This window comes from Siniperca chuatsi, linkage group LG16 (assembly GCF_020085105.1).
Source record: "Siniperca chuatsi isolate FFG_IHB_CAS linkage group LG16, ASM2008510v1, whole genome shotgun sequence".
Classification (NCBI taxonomy): domain Eukaryota; kingdom Metazoa; phylum Chordata; class Actinopteri; order Centrarchiformes; family Sinipercidae; genus Siniperca; species Siniperca chuatsi.
The window spans coordinates 8,618,065-8,638,379 of record NC_058057.1 but is presented as its reverse complement, the minus strand read 5'-3'; the positions used below and the strand labels follow the sequence as shown (position 1 = coordinate 8,638,379).

At 41.7% G+C, this 20,315-nt stretch overlaps 1 protein-coding gene across 13 annotated transcripts in view; it reads left to right on the top strand.

Annotated features, from left to right (window-relative positions):
• nrxn3b (neurexin 3b) overlaps positions 1-19,174 on the top strand; it is a 280,052-nt gene extending 260,878 nt beyond the window's left edge. For 10 of the 13 annotated variants that reach the window (XM_044168844.1, XM_044168842.1, XM_044168835.1 and 7 more), the window contains 2 exons: positions 5,347-5,425; positions 16,241-19,174. In XM_044168844.1, coding sequence (XP_044024779.1) covers positions 5,347-5,425; positions 16,241-17,226 — 1,065 coding nt within the window. In that variant the 3' untranslated portion in view covers positions 17,227-19,174. Of the gene's footprint in view, positions 1-5,346; positions 5,426-13,942; positions 14,399-16,240 lie in introns of those variants that run through there. The other 3 variants (XM_044168847.1, XM_044168846.1, XM_044168845.1) reach the window with 2 other exon arrangements.
• The last annotated feature ends 1,141 nt before the right edge of the window (positions 19,175-20,315 follow it).

Below are 20,315 nucleotides of genomic sequence, written 5' to 3'. Positions count from 1 at the left end.
ATGTGATTTCAATGTAAGTGATGGGGGACAAAACCCACAGCCCTCTCTCTGTGTAAAAATGGATTCTACAGTTCAGCTTAAGCTAATATGTGCAGCCTGAGTTAGTCGAATTATGTGGGTGTCTTCCAGAGGTAAACTCTTTTTAGTTTGAAATTTCCTCTTTGAGTTAGGGGTTAGGGTTCCTTGCTGAGCTATGGCAAAGGAATAGTGACACAATGCCTACACAGCCAGCGTAGCAATTGCAGCACGTTAGCAGAGCAGCAGCAGCGTCCGTCCTCCATCAGCGTTTACACAGGCTGCGTAGGTGTAGGTGACCCGTGTTTGGGCAACACACAAACACTTTAGTTATGCGCGTAAAACAAATGAAGTCTGTTCCGTCAGGCGTGCGTGAGACGGACGACTGAAAAATGTGGCTGAGACGCTGAAGTCTCTTTTGAGCTGCAGCTAAACTGAGGAATGCATTTTTTGCAATTAGGAAGGGATCTCATCAGAGCCAGTATGGACAATTACACCGAGACCAAAAACTTATATGCATGTACATATGGACATGCGAGTGTTGCTTTAAGATAGACTTGAAAAAATGTGAACCTATCCATTAAAAATGAAACTGAGCATCCATACACTTTAATTATTGGCTAAGCTTTCATTCTATGCTACTCCATCACTTTGCAAAATGTGGTAAAATTACTTATAAATGATATAATCTCTACTGGGCAGGCACAGTGTTCTTTGTTTTTTTTCCCCCTGTGGTGAAAAAGTTTTTAATAAAAAAGGTGTTGTTTTCCCAAGCTTCAAGTTTATTGTTAATCAATCTTGCAGCCTCTTTGTTCACTCTGAGGTCAGGCCTGACTAGTGATGTAGCATGCACTCCATTCAGTTGCTGAGGTAATTGCAGCTTCGCCTGTTAATGGTCTCTGCATAGCTGCTGGCTGATTCACAGTAGTCAGTCCAGAATTCCTGATTAAACACCAGAGAAGCTTTGTCGAGACAGAGACGGCCCAGCATCTTTGCACATTCTCCATTTTGTTTGTGTCAGTGCCATCAGTTGTGAAACTAAAAGCTGTGTATTTTGAGACTCGTCTCCCAAGGAGGCTGTCTATCTTTATCGATCGCCGGTGTGATCCTTTTAGTTGATGTGCTGAAGTGGTCAGAGGTAAATGCTGTTTTAATGAAGTCTGGCTATTGATTTGACTGTGGTGTTTGTTTGTGGCGTTAGGAATTTGAACATCACTTGAAAGCAAGGTAATCAGGATAATCAGGCATGATGCACATTTTTATGTACTGAAATCATGGAGTATAATACGCTTTCTTCACACACAGGAAGTAGAAGGCATGAGTACAAATATTAAAGCTTCCCACACACACAACAAACCCGCCTGTAAATCCCACCACCCAGACTCTTAAAAATGACGATGAGAACGTTTGTTGAGAATAATTACACCAAAAAAAGAAATCACTTTGCTGCCAAAATATATCCCACTCTATGTTATGGAGATTTAGACAGAGAACTGGATTTCCCCAGCTGTGAAATCAGTTTTTGTAGTCCTGCTGGCCAACCGCATCATTTTGCTATACCCCGCTGTAGGCTCCCATCACTGCACACACATGCAGCCTATGCCTTTTCCGCTCCACGAGCTCCCTTTGCATTTACAGCATCTAGCCTCGTGCTATATGTTATTATCGACATCTCCGGTCGACTGAGAGAAGACTGTATATCACTTCATTGGTTCGGCATTAGCCCAAATGCGGAAAAATGAGACGCTAAGCCCTTCACGAGAAGCACTTCAATCTGAACCATTGTGACTGGCAGAGATACATCATATGTTTATGAAAATGAATCAGGCGCACTAGTGGATCTACAAATGTCAAACGTCACACTTCAAAAGCCCTCTTCAATTTCTCTGAGTGGAATCAAAGTCGCTTAGAATCATCTTTGACTCTGAGTCAGATGATTTTCAATCAAACGGAAAATGAATAAATTGACTGTGAGTATGTCCTTCTACCATTTAAATGCAACCAATACATGCGCTGAGGCAGCCAGTCCTCGTCTTTCATGTGGATAGGCTCAAAGATGAAGTACTCAATGATTTTTTTCGCTGCAGGAGTTCTGCAGCGCTGTGCAGGGCTTTGGCCTCTGTATGCCAACAAGTCAAGAGAGGGCAGAGATTCTAAACATTTTTGATGAGGCTTACCTCGGGAGTTAAAAGCCATGCCATATTACATCGATTAGCCTGCCACACACCTTCTTTAACAGCAATGTCAGTCCTTGTGGGAATGTTACTAAAGCTCTTTTCAGACGTGGAATGGTTTCATCTATCGATAAAGCATTCAAATGTAGGTCTCTGTTACATAAATGTTCCATAATTGCTCCATTCAAACATGACATACTGTTGCAGATAGATAATATGTTGCACCTGGTGCTACATCCCCCTTCTCGACACAATGGTAGCACTGCTGGAGAACAGTGGTGAGCTGGAAAATAATATCAAGTGATTCATTTTATCTCTAAACAATATTTTGGGGGTGTTTAAGCCTTTATTACAGACAATGGAGGAGATTAGGGTGAGAAAGATGAAAAGAGAAAGGCCGCAGTTCATAAGTTAACTCCAAAGCTGCAGAGGTGCCCCAACAATATCCACTTTTATATAATTAATGTAAAATGACATCCATTTTAAAATCACTTCAAATGAACACATCTGGAACATGACGGGTGTCGATAAAGGGGTACTTTAGCTCATTTGATAGGGGGCACTTCAGACAAAAAAGGATGCGAATCACTGCCCTAATTTTTTAGATAGAATATAAAATTCTGTTTTTAGCCTACAATCTGACAGGGCCCATGCAAAAGAAGCAAAATGTTAGGTTTAGGGAGACTGATGGTCTGCTGATTATAGCGGGTTTCTGAGGGTTTTTTTCTCTTTTGCCCCGCACTGCTAGGGGAATATGTATAAAATGAATCAAAGCTAATTTTTACAGACTGATCTGACATGAGAAGAATCTCCTCTACCACTTAGATATGTCTCATTACAGTAGTTCATGGTTTATTCAACTGATTATATTTTCTTTATGCATAAGAAATGAACGAAATTATAAATTTATTACAGTGCTTTTAAGAAGACAGAACAAGATGTCTTACTATCTCTCTCTGCACACTTACTGTAACCTTGTGTTGCTGCAGCTGTTACGTCATTGAAGACGTTACTTCCTGGCTTTTTTTTTTTTCACAGCGTGACCGTGTCTGAATTTTACAAATAGTCAAATATTCAGCGGCAGAAACAGAATTATTTGGACTTCTAGAGGTTAATTTGTGTTAGTTTCAGTTTTACTCAGACTTTGGATGGAATTATTTTAAATACAAGGACGCATCACTCCGTGTAATTATCTCTCCTTTCATCCTGTCATCTGATTTTACAGTGACACTCTCCCTGTCTAAAGTCTTTCTCTTTGAGGCCAATTACAAACCCAGTTACTCGTATACATGGCAGAGAAATCAACATTCCCCAGGAGAAATCTAGCTGGGTAAACCAGGTTTCTCTAATCCCCCACCCCGATTACAGAAACCACATTCCTTGTTTACATGATGTTTAGGAAATCAGCTTTCTAGAGAAAGCCAACTGTAACTTACGTGCATGCAAACACGCCGAATGTGATGTGATTCAATTCAGGTTCGACCCATGTTGGAAGTCTATTTTTGACGGAAGCCGCGTCAAGCTACACAGAGCAGATCGAACCTGGCAGGAAGTCAGACACAGAAACGGCATAGAGCATCAACAAAAAACACAATTAAAACAGAAAAAACAAGAAACCATTTAATTACACAGCCTACTTACCCGTGGTAGAAGCATAAAAATCAAGGAAAAATGACCAAATCAACAAAATCTGAGCAAGTCAACAAAATTGGGCAGGCAAAATGCTTCCGAAACATTCCCGGTGGGGTATGAAGCAGCGCGGAGGACCAAACAAAACTGTGTCGCAGACGCGACGTCATAGAGCCATGGAATCAAAGCGTAAGACTCTGCTAAGCTGCTGCATCTAAGGCAGTGAAAATATTTGCTCTGTGCTGAGATGCTGTCGGCATCAGCTGCAGAGAAATGCAGCATGAATGGACAAGAGAAAGGCAGTGTTTTCAGTTGATGCTGGGTTATGGTGCGATGGTTTCGGGCTGAAATCGCTGGAACAGACTTTGAAGTGGGTTTTTCATCTCTCTCTCTGTGTCCCTGCCTCCCACATCTGCCGCTATCATAATAACAAGCAATAACCCTCTTTCAGCAATAAGCAAGACTTTTACGCCCGTAATGTGGCTTCAATAAATAGTCATGTTTACCAAGGGGCCATATTTTACAGCAATTTAGTTTAGAGCCTCCCCTCTTGCTTCGTTTTTTTGCCTTCTCCTGCTGGAGTACAGTACACACTGCGGTGCATTATGCACACCAGCACAAAGACATTATCAAATGTACTGATACAGAAAATAGCACAGCCCATCACGTATAATCACACTACACATTAGGAATATGCTTTGAAAAACTTTCTCACTGTGAGGTTTGCTAGACCTGCATGTTGAACATCAGCATGCGTGCATGTGGTAGAGGTGGACAGCTTTCTCTGGGCCCTGTTGAAAGCAGCAGCACAAGCATGGGGGCGCGTTTCATTAGTCTGTCAAACTCAATGATATTTAGAGCCCCACATCCTCGGCCAGGACTGGAAAACTCAATCAGCACTCTGATTTCATAACCCTGCTTGGTGACAGGGCTTATTTTATCGCCCCGTTGATTCATTCTAATAAACGCCGGCTGCCCAGCGCACCGCCGCTGAAATACAACCCCCCCTGCCCCCCCCCGTCCTCCATGGGTGGGTTGACCCGAAAAAAGGGAAGGGGTGGGGAGAGAGAGGGGATAAATCAGAATAGTGGGAACTGGAAGGTGCAGATAATCCATCGCTGGTCCGGGTGTAGCTAGCAAGTCTGCTGCCCCATCCCTCCCTCCGCACCCTTTAGCACAAATCAGAAGCTGGGACAGTGTTGATCTGTGAGGGCTTGGTGGGGCCATTGATTGTGGACGACAGAGGAGGAGAGGGGCGATAAATAATCGGAGGCAGAGTGCGGAGGGTGAAGGAAAACAATTATCTGCGGAGGTGGAAAGCACATAAAGTGAAGAATGATAAACACTGTGAAATATGATTGACTCCAAGTGATATATGGAAGCCGAAGGACAGGCGGAGAGGTCTGTGTGTGCAGAGATATCCTTGAATGGAATGGCTGTGGGCAGTATAGATGAGGACTCACTATACTGCCCCAGGCCTAACCACATTTTCCTGTGTATGTGTGTGAATGTGTCTCTTTCTCCGCAGACGACGGATGACATTGTTTCGTCGGCCGAGTGCTCCAGCGACGACGAAGACCTGGAGGAGTGCGACTCCGGACATGCAGGTGGGATGGGTGTGTCGAGTTGTGCTTGCTCTGAACCTGGTCTATTTCTCCTTATCTTTCTTTGATTTGCTACCGAGGAGCCTCTCCTCTTAGCATCATGTCCCATGGGAGCTTCAAGTGTAACTTCAAAAAGCCCTCCGAAAAGTAGCCACTGTGAGAAATATACACTAGTGTGAGGGGTTCTCAGTGTATATCTAAAGTTTAAAGAACTCTTTGGAGATGGATGAAAGCAGTAAGAATCAAGTTTCTATATCCTTAGCATGCTCGCTGTAGGAAGTTACAGTTTTAACTTTAACTGTAAATAAGTAAATGCTTACATCTCATAGTCAGCCACTGTAGTTAAAGCTCATACCTTTCATCTCTAAAACAAGTTACACTTAGCTATGGGGCCACTGGTTGCAGACATGAGGAAGAGTTGATACTAATTTTGTTCTCTCAGCATTCGGTCGAGAGCAAAACTTTACTCAACAAAGTACGAAATTAGTATCAAGCCCCATGTCGCCCGCACTGATGCTTCAAAATGTATCTGTCCTGTACATGGTTGATTTCCTCTTGCTGTGCGTGTGTGTGCGTCTCTCTTGACAGAGGATACATTTTGAGATTCTTTCGAGAACAAAGATGCTTTCAGCATAGATACTGTGATATGTAGCAGACTAACTGCAACAGAGCCTCTTCCTCCCTTCTCCTTCCTTCTCCTTCTTCTCTTGTTTGTACCTCTGTTTCCTTCGTCGGAGGCTTGCCTTACCTGAAACATTCTAATAGAGAACAGATATCCTCGAATTTCTGTGCGCATCGTCTCTCTTCCCTCTTCCCTTTACACGCACACACACACACACACACACACATACATATCACTTTGTGATTAGATCAAAGTGATAAGACATTCACTCAGTGGAGTTTGAAAATAAAAACAGAGCTGGAAATAAAACCGCAGATTTAAAAAGAGTGGTTATTTTGAGGCAACTTGGGTTTGGACGACTTTTGAACAAGCAGCTGTCAATCACACTTGTGCCTGGGAGCAGTTGGCATATATCCCACTAGTATGGAGTAAACCAGGAGGAGTGTGAGCCCGGGGACTGGGGATGAAAATGAGCTTTTAGCTATATCTCTGTATAATGCATCATATTTCAAGTACTGAAATTTATGTTTATTATACATGGTCCCTGTCAAATTAACTTGTAAATTAAAAAATATATATATATAATGTATATTGAAACTGGCTCAGTATGTGAAGAGCGTCTCCCCTTAGGCACTCTGGAAATCATTAACAGCTCAGGCTATTTGATTGCTTCACTGTCCTTCAAAACGCCAACACAGCAGACTAATTGATGCTGCATTAATCTGGCTAAATATGGCTCAGCTTAGCACCAAGTATATGCCCACTTTTCACTGCTAATAATAAGCCTAACGTGAAACAATGCATTGCCCTTTCACTTTATCTCTGCTCAGAGAACATAACAGGACATTTATTTATTTCTATCAGAAATTAGGTCTTTCCGTGTACTTTAGTAGATATTCTGCTAGTAATTTTACCATTTTCCTCATATCTGTGAAAGCAACTCATTTACTTTGAAGCTTTATCACACTGTAATAGTGTTTGTTTCCTTGAAATGATGACCACATTTAGGTCCTTGTGCTTATGGCTTTTTGATGTGAAGAGAAAGCCATTTTCTCCGTGCCGCCGTGCAGTATTTAGGTTCTTTATTTGAGTTGCTTTCTTAAGTCAGAGATTATTGAAATTGAAATCGACAAATTTTTACAGCTCATGCGTTTAGTTTTTTCGTTTCCGTAGACTATTAGAACCTCAAACCCAAGTATTCTCAAAAGTGGAACAAAGCGTAGTGGAAGAAGTTTTTACTAAGAGAACATGGTACCCTCCCCTCATATAGTGGCAACATATGTAGTCATACACACTCATACATACTGTACATTTCACCATGTTGACACAGAAATTCATGTCCTCATTCCTTGCCCCACTTCCAGTCGTATGAACAGTTGCATGGCATGATGTTGGTTTCTTTTCTGTTGCATTTTGTTTGTTTTTTTTTCCTGTGATGCACATATGAACATCTCTCTTCTGTATCGATTTGGACCCAGCTGCTGGGTTGCTTAAGATTTGAGCGTTTTGTTTTTGCTTTACTTTGGGGGCCGGGGTGGGTTGAGTGGGGTGATTTTCTTTTCTTGTTTTATTGTGGTTGTAGTTTTGTTTTGTTGTTTTTTATTTTTTAATTTTTTGTTCCTCTTCATCATCCGTCGTCCATCCTCCAAGCAAGGATAGAGCCACTCCTCCCGTTTTTGCCTCATCTTGTGCCGCATGAACTTTTGGTGGTTGGAAAATTCAAAGTTCTCCTCCTCATCAAGTTTGTGTTTATTTTTTGTGCCATATGGCTTCTAAAGAAACATCCTCCCCCCATTTTCGATACAACATAGGGAAATGAACGGCAACAAAATCTTTTCTTGCCATCATCCTTTTTTTGGCCTTGTGCAGGCAACCCCATTCTGTCTCAAGAAAGTTGTGTGTGAAAGAATGACTCCCTGTCTCCCCTCCCGAGCGTTAACCCCCACCCCTCCCCCCCTCCATCCCGACTCACCCACCTCCTTTCTTTTAGCCTTTCTGCATATACATGTCTGTTTGAATGCAGATGGCATAAAAAGACTTTTATTGCCACAAAGTATATCTGTTTTTCTATTCTATCTGTTGCTCCAAGTAGAAGGCTTTTGTGGCATGCACACTGTACTGGACTGTACCGCAGCTCTATAGACTACCTAATAATTCTCTCCCTGCAACTCCCCCGCTTCTGCATGGATATGATTGGCATCCATTTTGTGTGCTGCTTCTTCTCCACCCATAAGTCTCAGGCTAACCCCCAGCTGGCTTCTACTACATGTCAGTGTGTGTGTTCGGGGCTACAACGGTGGTCCTGCGCCGCCGCTGTAGCCCCGCGGCAGCCCCTCCCTCGGAGCCGTCTTTGTGTTTGTGCTTGTGCCTGCTGTCTCTGTCAGTGCTCCGTCTGTGTCTGCCAAACTGCCTGTTTTGTCTGCTGTAGTGGTCGTCTCGTGGTTGTGTTGTCTGTGTGTTTAATAAAACTGTTAAACCTTACCTTTTCCCTTTATCCCATGTGAGTTCCACAAGAGAGCAAATAAGGAGTGTGCAGTGAGATTCTTGACCATTTACATGACACGTTTACATAACTATTAGTTAAACTGACAATAAAAGTGTTACTCAATGCAGGAATTCACTAGCTAGTAAAAACTACTACCTGGAAATCACTAATGAAAAATATGTGATGCTCCATTTAGAGAACAGCTAATACCAAGTCAATTTATGATTAATTTCACAGTGATTAACAGATTAAAAGTGTTGCAGCTTGTCATTGCCGTGTAATCAGAGCAATTTTGTGATTAATATGTAATTATATTTTAGTAATTGATGCAAATGATTTTCACAAATCCACAAGTGCAAATCAGAATGTTTGATTTGTACATACAGTGCCTACAAGTTGCTATAAATCCTATAAGATAATATTAGTTAGACCAGATGAAAATAGTTCATTTCAATTTAGACTCATAACAAGCAAATATAAAAATTCCAACTTTTACTAGGACTAGGACCAGTGCTAAAAAAGCACAAATGCAGAATGATAGATTTTTGTCACAAGAGACATTTTGACTTGTCATAGCAGAAAAAGCACAGGTGTTAATAATAACAATGATGATGGTGTTGTTCTATTTACTCTTGTGGTGCCAATAAGCTGTGTCAGGGAGACAGCGTGCACGATCCTTCGGCCCTGGAACACACAAATGGAATGGAGCCATCATTATTGTTATTGTGTTAAACCTGTGTTTTTTCCTGCTACAGCAATTCAATATGTCTGCCACAAGAAAGGTATATTTCAGTGGCTCCACTGTGCCAGTGCCAGCAAAATGTAGAAACAAGTCCTCATTCCTAAAGGACACTATAGGTTGTCAGTCAAGGCCTTCCAAAATGACCCGTAAGAACATTTTCTAATCTGCCACCTCTGTGTTAAAGGTTTGGTTACGTATAGGCAACTAACATCACTTGGTTAAAGCTGCTCTAATAACGATAGATCGAATGATTGAGTGTAATTTGAAAGGAGTTGCTCATCAGGACAAACCCACAGAGAATTATCACCCGACTCTGCAGTTACCCCCAGCTCTACGGAGCGTGTTAGCCTCTTTCAGCTCATTATTTTTACGGCCCACAACTTTACTGCTTCGGTTCACTGTCACTGCTCTCATCGTCGTCGTTTCCAGCTGCAGCAGGCAGCAGTTTGTCGCAAATAAACTCTTAAAAACCACTGTATGCTACCTGACCAGCACCAAGCAACTGACAGATAAAGTTAGTGACTAGCAAGTGAACATAAAGGAGCATTTAGCAGCTAAAGAGCCAGATATTTCCCCCAGGAGTTGGTGGAGACCAAAACAGAACTAAAAAGCGAGTGAATATTAGACTTACATTCATCAGGTGACCAGAAAACTATGTCTGCTAGATGTGTAATTAAGCAACAGTTTACTTACACATTCTCTATATCACCTTTATAAGATGATAATACAGTATGATAATGTATGTATGTTTACAGCTTGTTGCGCTGCACCCAAATGGCCAAAAAAATCAGGTTCAGGGAAAGGGGAAGATTATCACCATTGTTAAAGGAAACCAACGTTGACTGTTGGTAAGACATGGGACATAAACTCCTGTGGATAGGCTTATGCTTTGTGCATCCATCCATCGTGCCAGCCTCTACACCCTTACTTTTTGCTGCACTATAGGAATGTTAAACGTCTTCTGAGCATAAACATTCAGGTAGGTTGTTTCAATCTGTTTGAACAAAAGACCAACACTGTCATTTTTCTAGAGAAGACAGCCTTCCACAAATCTCTGCAAACAGGCTAACTGTTGCACTCTATGTGACAGTCAAATAGATTGTAAAAAGATTGTGTATTTAATAAGAGAGTCATAAATGGTCCTGCATGCACCATTACCCTATCAGCCTTTGATGAAGTGGAGCACAGATCAAACAAATATAACACACGTATAGATATCTCCTCATCTCATTGGCCTTTGTAGGTAAAGTAGAGATCTGTGGCTCAAATTAATGTTAGACTGGAAGCGTGGATGTAATGTTGTGGGATTTCTTCATTGCTTTATATGAAGAGCCCCAACACATGTAAGGTACAGAATGAAGTATGATAGGGATGGATCACTGGGTTTTCTTGTGGCCTCAGCTATGGCTTCCGTCAAGCCCCATTGGGCCGGCTGTCACTTCAACACAGGTCTCAGATCAGTTTAAAGGTTATTCAGCTGACACATGTCCACCGAGTGCAGAGTTGCAGCCTAATGGCTGTACAGCAAATCGACCGGCTGACAGGGGCGAGTCGCCATGCCTGCTGGAGATGCCAATTTAATACGCTAGACTGCGCCCAGCCTCATGATGACGGATTAAGAACTACTCTATCTGCCATGCGCTGTAGCTCCAGCATGCCCCCGGAAGAGTGTTCCTCCTCCAGTCAGAGGTAGTTCATGCATCCTAACAGGGCAGACCTCTTGCTGAAGTTGTAAACGTAACATCGTTCAACTTTTAGGATGGAAATGAATTGTCCATCAGTGAGAAATTAGACCTCCCTTGGCAGGGGTGTGCACAAGCAAGATAAGATAATTTAATGGCAGGGTACATGTTTCTAGAAAGCTCAGCCATTACACAGGGCACCAATATAATCCATGGCATGTCCCTTTTGAGTGTGTCCACACTGAGAATCTGTGTTTTGCTGGCTCTCTGGTAATCAGCTCTCTACCTGTGGTGGGTAGAGGTGAATGAATCTGCTACAGCAGGTCTCTGGGCACAATGTGCACAGCCACAATGGGATTTCAGGGCCCCAAACCACTGACTCACCCATAATTTGCAGCGTCAAAATCCCATTGACTCAGTTCATCCATGGTTGGTGCTGGTGCACTGGCTTTCCCCCTTTATGGTGTAGCGTCATCAAATCCCTGACACACCGTCGGGATTCATCTCCATTCGGAAGCCTCAGCAAACGCTGGATGGACACGGGGATCAGGCCAGGAGAGAGAAGAGAGGGAAAAGAGAGAGGGAGTGGAGAGAAATGAAGAAAAAGTGCTGCTCTGAGATTTCTGCATCTGTAGCCTCCAAGCTGCTGAGGTAGTCAGTCAATCAGCCATTTAGAAGTAACTATATTTACTTAATTCCTCATCAAAAGCCAGCACAGGCATGCAGCAGATAGTAGTTGTTGTTTTTTTTTACCAGGAATGATGAAAAGCAGAATGACTAGAAAATTAAATTTGTTTCATGCTCTCGTTTTTGTGGTTTAAAAAGATAGGATCAGTTTTTCTCATTGATGCAAAGGCTAGTCAGTAGGCGCTGGCGCAAAGAAACACTTGTTAATCTGTAGTCCTCACTTACTTTTGCTTAAAAATAAAGAAAACAGTGTAAGTGGCTGTAGGTCTAGCGGAGTGGAGAATTATTTGCCACGGAGGCAAAGGCTTACAATAAAATCCCCATCCATCTTGACGAGTGCGGAAAACAAACGCAGTCTGGTTAAGCAAACCCATTAGAAACCGCAGTGTTTGTCTGCTTCAGAAATGCAGCAAAAATGTGCACCGCTTGTGCAAGAGCTTACACAGGATTAAAGTGTTTACCAAAACATCAAGGTCCTCTGCACTGACTTTACTTGGAGACCCTTAACTGCAGCGGTTCCCCTCCCATCCAAGCGTTTTGTTGATATAGCGCAAAGCTAACAGTCGCCGAAAGCTGTTAGCCAAGAATGGAGTGAAGGGATGCAAACAAGGCCAAGACAACAAGGGCAGAGTTGGATAAATAAAGCCTCGGATGAAATCACTTACTCTGTGCTGGTATTGTTTATTTAACAAGGCAAGGAGTTTGGCTCTGATATTAGAATATTATCTCAGCTATGCAACATGAGCAGTAGCTGTTAGTTGGAGAGAAGTTCACACACTACAGTCGTACAGTAGAAAGCCTCTCTATATCATGTCAGACATTAGCACATTCTCTGCAGCATGGTTGGACAGTCCGGAAATTCACGTTTAAGACGTCAGTGTTGATAATAACAGTCAGTACAGTCTGACAGATGCCATATTTCCTCAATAATGCTTAACTCATAGACCGGGTTTTACTTAATGAATGAGGTTTCTGTAACCAGCCTGCAGACGAGGAACCAAAACCTGATATCTGAAGACAAATGTGCCCCTAGTGTCTCCTTCAACTCACCAGAGACACAAATAAACTCGCCACCCTGTGCCCTCTTGTGGAACTCCTTCCCAACACAGTGTTTATCTGTCAAACGAAGGCTGTTGGTTATGCACATAACACAAAGCTAAACCTAAACATTTAACAAAAAGTAGCTCATTAATTATCACTCTACTTCCCCTCTTGATTAATTAGCGAATGCAGTGGGCCTAAATGCCACATAATGTTGGTTGTATATCACCCATAGTGCACCTTCTTCCCCTGTTAACTGCTGACGAATGGTTTCTTTGCCTGAGAAAATATCCCACAGCCCTTGGTGGCAGTGACTTTTAACTGACCTCTGACCCCTTCTTAAGCCCCTTCCCCCATCTGTCCCATGGCTTGCTGTATTGTTATTGTATATTACTCTCCCTAAATGCAACTTACTTAAGCATGCATTAACCCAACTTCTTATAGTGGAACTAGAATCCAAAATAAAACCATGTCTAGCTGATCTCTTTCTCTGACGTACATCCAGATTGCACGCCCTGTCCTGTGTTTTAAAATACTAACAAGAGAAATGTATTGAAGTAACTAATAATAAAGTCTTTATTATTAGTTAAACGAAGGTGGTGACACTTTGCCTATAAACTGTCCCCCCCCTCTCTTTGTCTGCCTCAGTGTGTGCTTTCTGGTTGTTCATCTTTGATAGTGTGAGAAATTTATTGCCTTTCTTTCTTGCTTGCTAATCTGTTTTATTTTTGTCTTTTTGTACATATATGTTAATACACATATATGTGTATCTCTATGTTTCTTTTCTGAAAATGTTCAAATTTTAACTATCTGCTAATTTGCTAAGAATCACTATTGCCAATGTTTTGATGTTTTTTTTCCTCCCCCTAATTAGAATGAAACTTCCTCTTTTCTCTATGAATTAATTACCATTTCATAAACAGCAGAAGGCTTTTACGATTGGGTATCAAAACCACGCAGCTTTCAAATTCACGTCCTCATAGAGAAAAAAGAGAAGACGCCTCCAAAGTAGACCCTCACCACTATCTGTGAAAAATGTTCCAAACTGTTTCTATGCTGATCTCTAATATTTTCCTGTTATTTAATAGCTATCGCTGATTGAAATTTGGATTTAGTCAATGAATGAGTCGATTGATTTTGTGCATGGCAAAGAAGTTGCAGCTTAGGGTTTGTAAAACTGTCAGTGTTGAGAGTGCTGTTCTCTTTTGTAGATGGGCATGTATATGCTCATTGTTTGTATATCCCCATCCCTTCCTTACAGCCAAAAGCTCTAATGCCGCCCGACCGCTTCGTGCCGCCTTTACATGGACATGGCAACTGATGTACACGTTCACCCCCATCTATGTCATTTCCTTCCTAGTATGTTCATAGGTCCCACCCCGTCTCACGCTCCCTCCTCCCAAACCCTTTACGTAGAGATTCCAAGATATGTACAGTCATCCATTTGTTCATTGCCGATGAAGTTAAAGTCGAAAAAAAAAAAAAAAAAAAAAAAAGATAATGAGTAATCTAATCAGGCTGTAGATATTTATGGAGAGACTTATCTATCAAAGCAAGAATTATAGATATACAGTTTTCTTTTTATACAAAATTAAATGACTATCAAAAGAACAAAAAAAAAAAAGATATCCTGAACAGAATGGTGAAGATTATTTTTCATGTCATGATGTGTGGATGTATGTGTTGTTGCCTCCCTGTACCATCCTGTCTAAAAAGAGAAATATATACTAATTAATCAGAAATTGCTAAAAAGAAACTAACCTAACTTGTCCAAAGGCATTCTTACACAACTTTCTTTTGTAAATTTTTTTTTTCTTCCTGCCAAAATCATGCGGGCAATTTGTTGATGTAAGTTGACAAAACTGATGGTATGCTTTCTTCCTTTTGAAAACTGTTTTTTGTAGGCTTTTATGATTTTCCGAGCTGACTTTGTTTTTGACTGTTTTTTCTACTTACTTATTACTAATCCCTTTCTGGATAGCTCTATCTGTGGCTTTACTTTGTGAATGTTTTTTACAATGTTTGCTCTAACTCTGAACTCTTTTTGCAATGCCTTAATTATTATTTCGGTTTCCTTCATTTCTGTTGTGTTCTTTTCTTTATTGTTCCGAAAGGTTTGCATCTCTTTATAGTGCCCTGTTTGTGAGCCTTTGCAATGTACAAACAAGCCACTTTGGCAAGAGGATAAGCAGCTTCAATGGACATCTGAATGTTTCAAACTCTTTGTAGTAGTCAAACAACAGGTTTAAGCAATAAAGCATGTGGTAAGTGTTCCAAAATGGATTAAGTATGAGTGGCTGTGGAAATGTTTTTAAGCACCTAGGTCCTTAAGTCTTACACTCATCAATAATATAGTAATAACCACAATGCAAAATGGAGAACACGCGCTGTTACAAGCGAGATACTCCCACCAAAAACTACAAATCAGCAAACATTCATGTGTCATTGAACTGCCCAGTGACTTTGTGCCATTGTGGTAACTGTAGGGGTCAAAAGGCAAGAGGCTAGGGCAAATAGGGGAGCCCACTAATGCTGAGGAAAGAAAAGTTCCCTCCATTTTTTATGACTTGTGAGTGGTGGCTTTTTGCTGGCACAGTTTTCTTTTGTGAATCTCTGATTGACCTAAAGTGCCAATCAGGTTTTTAAGAGGCTCCAGGTAAAGTTTTTGGACTTTGGAGCACTTCCAGTCCAAAAACACTGCCTTTCCCTTTTTAGTTTTCTGTCAGTTTTAAGCTTTATGATGCAGGAGTTGTTGGTATTTGTTCGCCTGTGTAGGTCAACAGGGTTAAAAAGTGCCTCTCTGAGCAGCTATATGAAACACCTTACAAACAGTTTTCAGACTTTGTTAACTTGCTTTCGGGCCCACTGACTTGCACTTGAATTGCAAACACATGCTAATACCCTCTGCTTCTTTTTATCCACAGAGCGCATCTTTTGGTGCTCAGTTTTTGAACGGACTAAAAAGGATTTACACTTGAAGATAGATGAAACAAGCCTCTTAAAAGCCTGAACTAGTCATTTATGTGGAGAATTATGTAGCATTATCAGATAGAACTAAATATGGGGCCACAATTTCTACACATAATTCACACTTTTTTATATACAACCATAGTAAATTATAAATATACATGCAGCCCACAGTGCATATGATACCCATGACTAGTTCATAGTGCAGTATAAATGTAGTCCTGATACAGCACACTGCTGTCTGAGAACGTGTAGGTGTGTAGGAGTTCATATGTGGAGTCAGTTTAATGTGGCTCACCCTTGTGCATCCCTCAAAGCCTTTTGATGCAATGTACACTTTATTTATGGCTGTTGTTTTCTTTCAGTTTGGGTCTTGTTTTGTTCTGAGTTTCATTGTTTTTGCACTGGTACGGTATTTTCTGTTCTTTCTTTCTTTCTTTCTTTCTCTTCAGTTCATTTCCTCCCTATGTTGAGCTTTGCTTTATACGTTCTTTGGTTACCGATTCTTTTGGTGTTTGGCTGCTACTTGATTTGCTGATGGAAGACTTTCTGCCCTCTGACTGGTGTTTGTTTCTCTGTTTCACTTTCACAGGAGGGGAGCTAGTCATCCCCGTGCTAGTCGAGGACCCCATAGACATCCCTTCTGTATCTACCCGTTCTCCCTTCATCCCCCTCCCCCCAACCCTCCGCCCCGTCCTCACCATTATTGAGACCACCAAAGAATCCTTGGCCATGGCCACTGAGGCGGGGGTACCTTGCTTGTCGGACCGAGGCAGCGATGATTGTGATGGTGATGGTGGTGATGATGGTGATGATGATGATGATGATGATGGCATGGTGATTTCGGGGTTTGGCTCTGGCGAAGCTTTCGACTCTAGCCTGCCCCCGACTGACGATGAAGATTTTTACACCACCTTCTCCCTGGTAACAGATAAGATCTTGACCACATCGGCCTATGAAGGTGGCTACAAAGCCCTCGCGCCCAAGTGGGAGGCCAAGGACTTGAGGCCTAGCAAAGCCTCTGAGGCAGGTAGGACTACACCCACCTCGCCTCTGCCCGACCCCCGGGGCACGCCGCCGGCGGCGGTCCCCTCGGACACGCCACCCAAGCTGCCCGCCGGGAAAATGAACAACCGCGAGGTAAAACCCCCGCAGCCGGACATAGTCCTGCTGCCCCTGCCCACGTCCTTTGATCTGGACGGCACCAAGCCACGGGGCCCCTTCATCACCTCCCCCATGCTGCGCACGGTGCCAGCCGCCTTGCCCACAGTTCCCGGCGTGGTGCGACGGGTGCCCCCGGGGGCCTCAGAGGTGATCCGGGAATCCAGCAGTACCACGGGCATGGTGGTGGGCATTGTCTCAGCCGCCGCTCTCTGCATCCTCATCCTCCTCTACGCCATGTACAAGTACAGGAACAGGGACGAGGGTTCCTACCAGGTGGACGAGACGCGCAACTACATCAGCAACTCGGCGCAAACCAATGGCGCTGTGGTGAAGGATAAAACACCCAGCGGTAGCGCCAAAGGCAGCGCCAGTAGCAAGAGACCGAAAGACAAGGACAAGGAATATTATGTATAGAAATCAGAAGTCATTTCCCAACACATAGAAAAACAAACTCTTTGGAACAAAGTTATAAACATTTTGACAGTACCATATTGGCAACTGTGATTTAAAAAGGATAAAATCTCTTGAGAACTCAAGACTTACTGAGTCACTGAAACATTTACAAAAGAACTTTGGCTTATGGAAGCACACTTACTATTGTAAGCATTACAGAGACACAATGCAGTACAACTTCACGGGGAGTCAGCGTGGATCTTTTTAAGATCCTGCTGGAGACATCTGGCAGTGTGAATAACATCACTCTAACATCCACACGACCCCAAGTGACTGTCAAGAGGTGTGTGATCCTTGGAGTTCTAATGACCTTGTCCATTGTAACCCTGTAAAATACGATCACTGTCATTTCGGCCATTCTGAGCATGCATGTGAGGTGTATGTGACGTGGTGCTGGCATCTGTGTAAGTGAGGGACCTCAAGAAACTATGATTGTCAGGAAAGTTGGAAGTCAAAACATGATTTCACATTACAAACCGTTTCATTAAATGTAGCTTTCATGGATGCGATATGAGCTAAAGTATATGTGTACTTAAAGCTGTCTTTTTATCTTTTTATTTCTATTTTTTTTTTTTTTTTTATTTATTCATTTAGTAAGTAATTTATTTATTTATTCTTTTTTTGAAGGATGATGTCTAGTCAGGGTTGACTAGGCAGCGCTCAGTGACCGCTCAGCAGGATGTGATACAGTGATGTATCTCAGTATTTTTCTCTCCCTCCCTCACGTCTCAGCTAAGGATTGGACTGCTGTGCATGGCATCCAAATTCTAGATGGTGTTCAAGCGTGCAAGAGTGGATCCACCAGGCAAAATCCACAATACATTGTTGTTTCTCTGAATTTTAAATCTCTGATAGCATTCTTCTTTTTCTCTCATTTTTTTTGTCCAGTTTTTGTTACATTTCCTGAGATTCTGTGGCAAAAATGCATTATCATAATTTGTGTCTGGCGGAGATTTAATTGTCGCTATCTTAAAAAAGAAAAAAAAATCCAGGCTAAAGACTTACTCCAATGTGAACAAGTGTGATTCTATCTGTTGTCACAGACGACTGTGTCAAAAACAGCAACAATATGTTTACATATTTTATTACATCATAGCCGTTGTGCTTTGCAGGTCAATATTGTACAGAAAATTCAAGTTTCTGTTGATTTTGTTAAATCCTCTTCTTGTATAGACAGACTATTTGATTTGATTTTACTGCTGTAGCAACATGACAAAAAAAAAAATCATTTTTATTCTTTTGCCAGAACGCCTGGAGATAAAAAAAAATGATGTGCACAGGAACATTTGTTTAGGCGGGGAGAAAATGTTGTTAGATTAGACGTCTAGTCTCTCTGGATGGTGTTTCTCTTCAGTCGCATGAATATTTGACCATGGGAAGCTGTCAATCAAATAGAAAACACCTCCCTCAGATCTTGTATTAGGGACTCCCCCTTTTCAGAAATTACTTTCATCATGTTATTTATTTTTTTATTGGAAATTTAAAAAACAGAACAAGAGAATAAAGACAGATTATGATGGATTTGGAGATCTATTACTAGCACCATACTGACCTACAGGTGTTTTGTCTTACTTTTTTTTTTTTTAACTCTGACGTCAGTGTTCTCGTCTGCTCAACTCGTCTTTTTGCATTTGTTTATTTTTTCTGTTATTGTGTAGCTTAATTTCATGTCTCATTTTTATGACATTCTCTTCTGGCAATATGTTGTTTTTTTATGTCATTATTTATTGCTGAAGTTATTTGTTCTCATTCATTTCCATGCAAAGTCAGTCAGTGTGTATGTTCACTTTGGTTTTTTGTGTTGGTACTTGGCTTTTTCGACCAGTTAATTATTATTGTCTTTGCTCCTTTGACTCCAAACAATTCCCAGAAAATAAAAAAATGTTGTTCCCAAACTTTTTGGACGTTAGACTGCGGGTGGCTGTCACTCACTCATCCATGTTGTGGTGTAAAGGCAGGAGAAGACACAGCGAGGAGATGGAGATAGGTACCTACGCCGAAGACTATTCTCCGAGCCACAATTTTTCATCCATTTGGTATCACTTCAATGATTTCCTTTTAGACCAAAAAGTGGTATAATTTCCATTCAAATGAAGTCCGGAGCAGAGCAGCTCAACACTATCATTTACCTATAGATGATTATGCAAATTCATACACTGTTCATCGATGCAACAAGAGAAAAAGGGACGGGTGGAGAAAACGGTTATTAGAGAGTCCAGAGTCGTCACAACAGCAGAGGAATGGCTTTGCGTTTCTTTAGAGTCAGGCCTTTGTGAGAGTGCACAGCCAAATGAGATTCTCCACAACCATATGGCCGGGTTATGAGCTACTCAATGGCAGCAGCACCTGCTTTCCCAGCTCGTTTTTACACCGTCCATATTTCGTGCAAATGGGCCTTCACGGAGCTGGTCATTAACTTGCAATAGCCCATTGATGTAGGATATCAGAGCAGCGTGTGTGAGTATATCCAGCTCGCACAATGACTGCATATTAACTCATTCATCCTGCCACAGGCAATGGGAACAAGGAGGCCAGCAGGGATTTCTTCCACTGAGGGACTGTTTTTTTTTTTTTACATTCTGAGGCAGACACACATTTGAAGAATCTTTTTTTTTTTTTCTTCACCAAAAGTGTGTGGACATTTGTTCTGCATAAGCCAACACAATAAAAAGTTAATGTGTAAGAAAACAACGTTCATTTTAGCAAGCAATGGCATTCAAGCCACACTTCATCTGACTGCTATATCCTGCCCGACAAAAGCAGAGCAGTACAGGAGCAGTGAAATTGAGAAAAACAGGTTTAAAGTAGCTATTATCAATATTTTGATATACTCTACAGAGCATTTCAGTGTCTTTTAGCTCATTGTTTTGGTTCACTCTCATCAGTGCTGTTTCCAGCCACAGCAGAAAGCTATTTTTCAGAAGCTCAAAACCCTCTGTACCCTTGCACCAAACAGCAGGCAGATAAAGTTAGTGACTAGCTTGTGAAAAGAGTGGAGCATTTGCTAAACTTTATATCAGTTTTGTGTTTACTTTTTGTTTCCGTTGCGC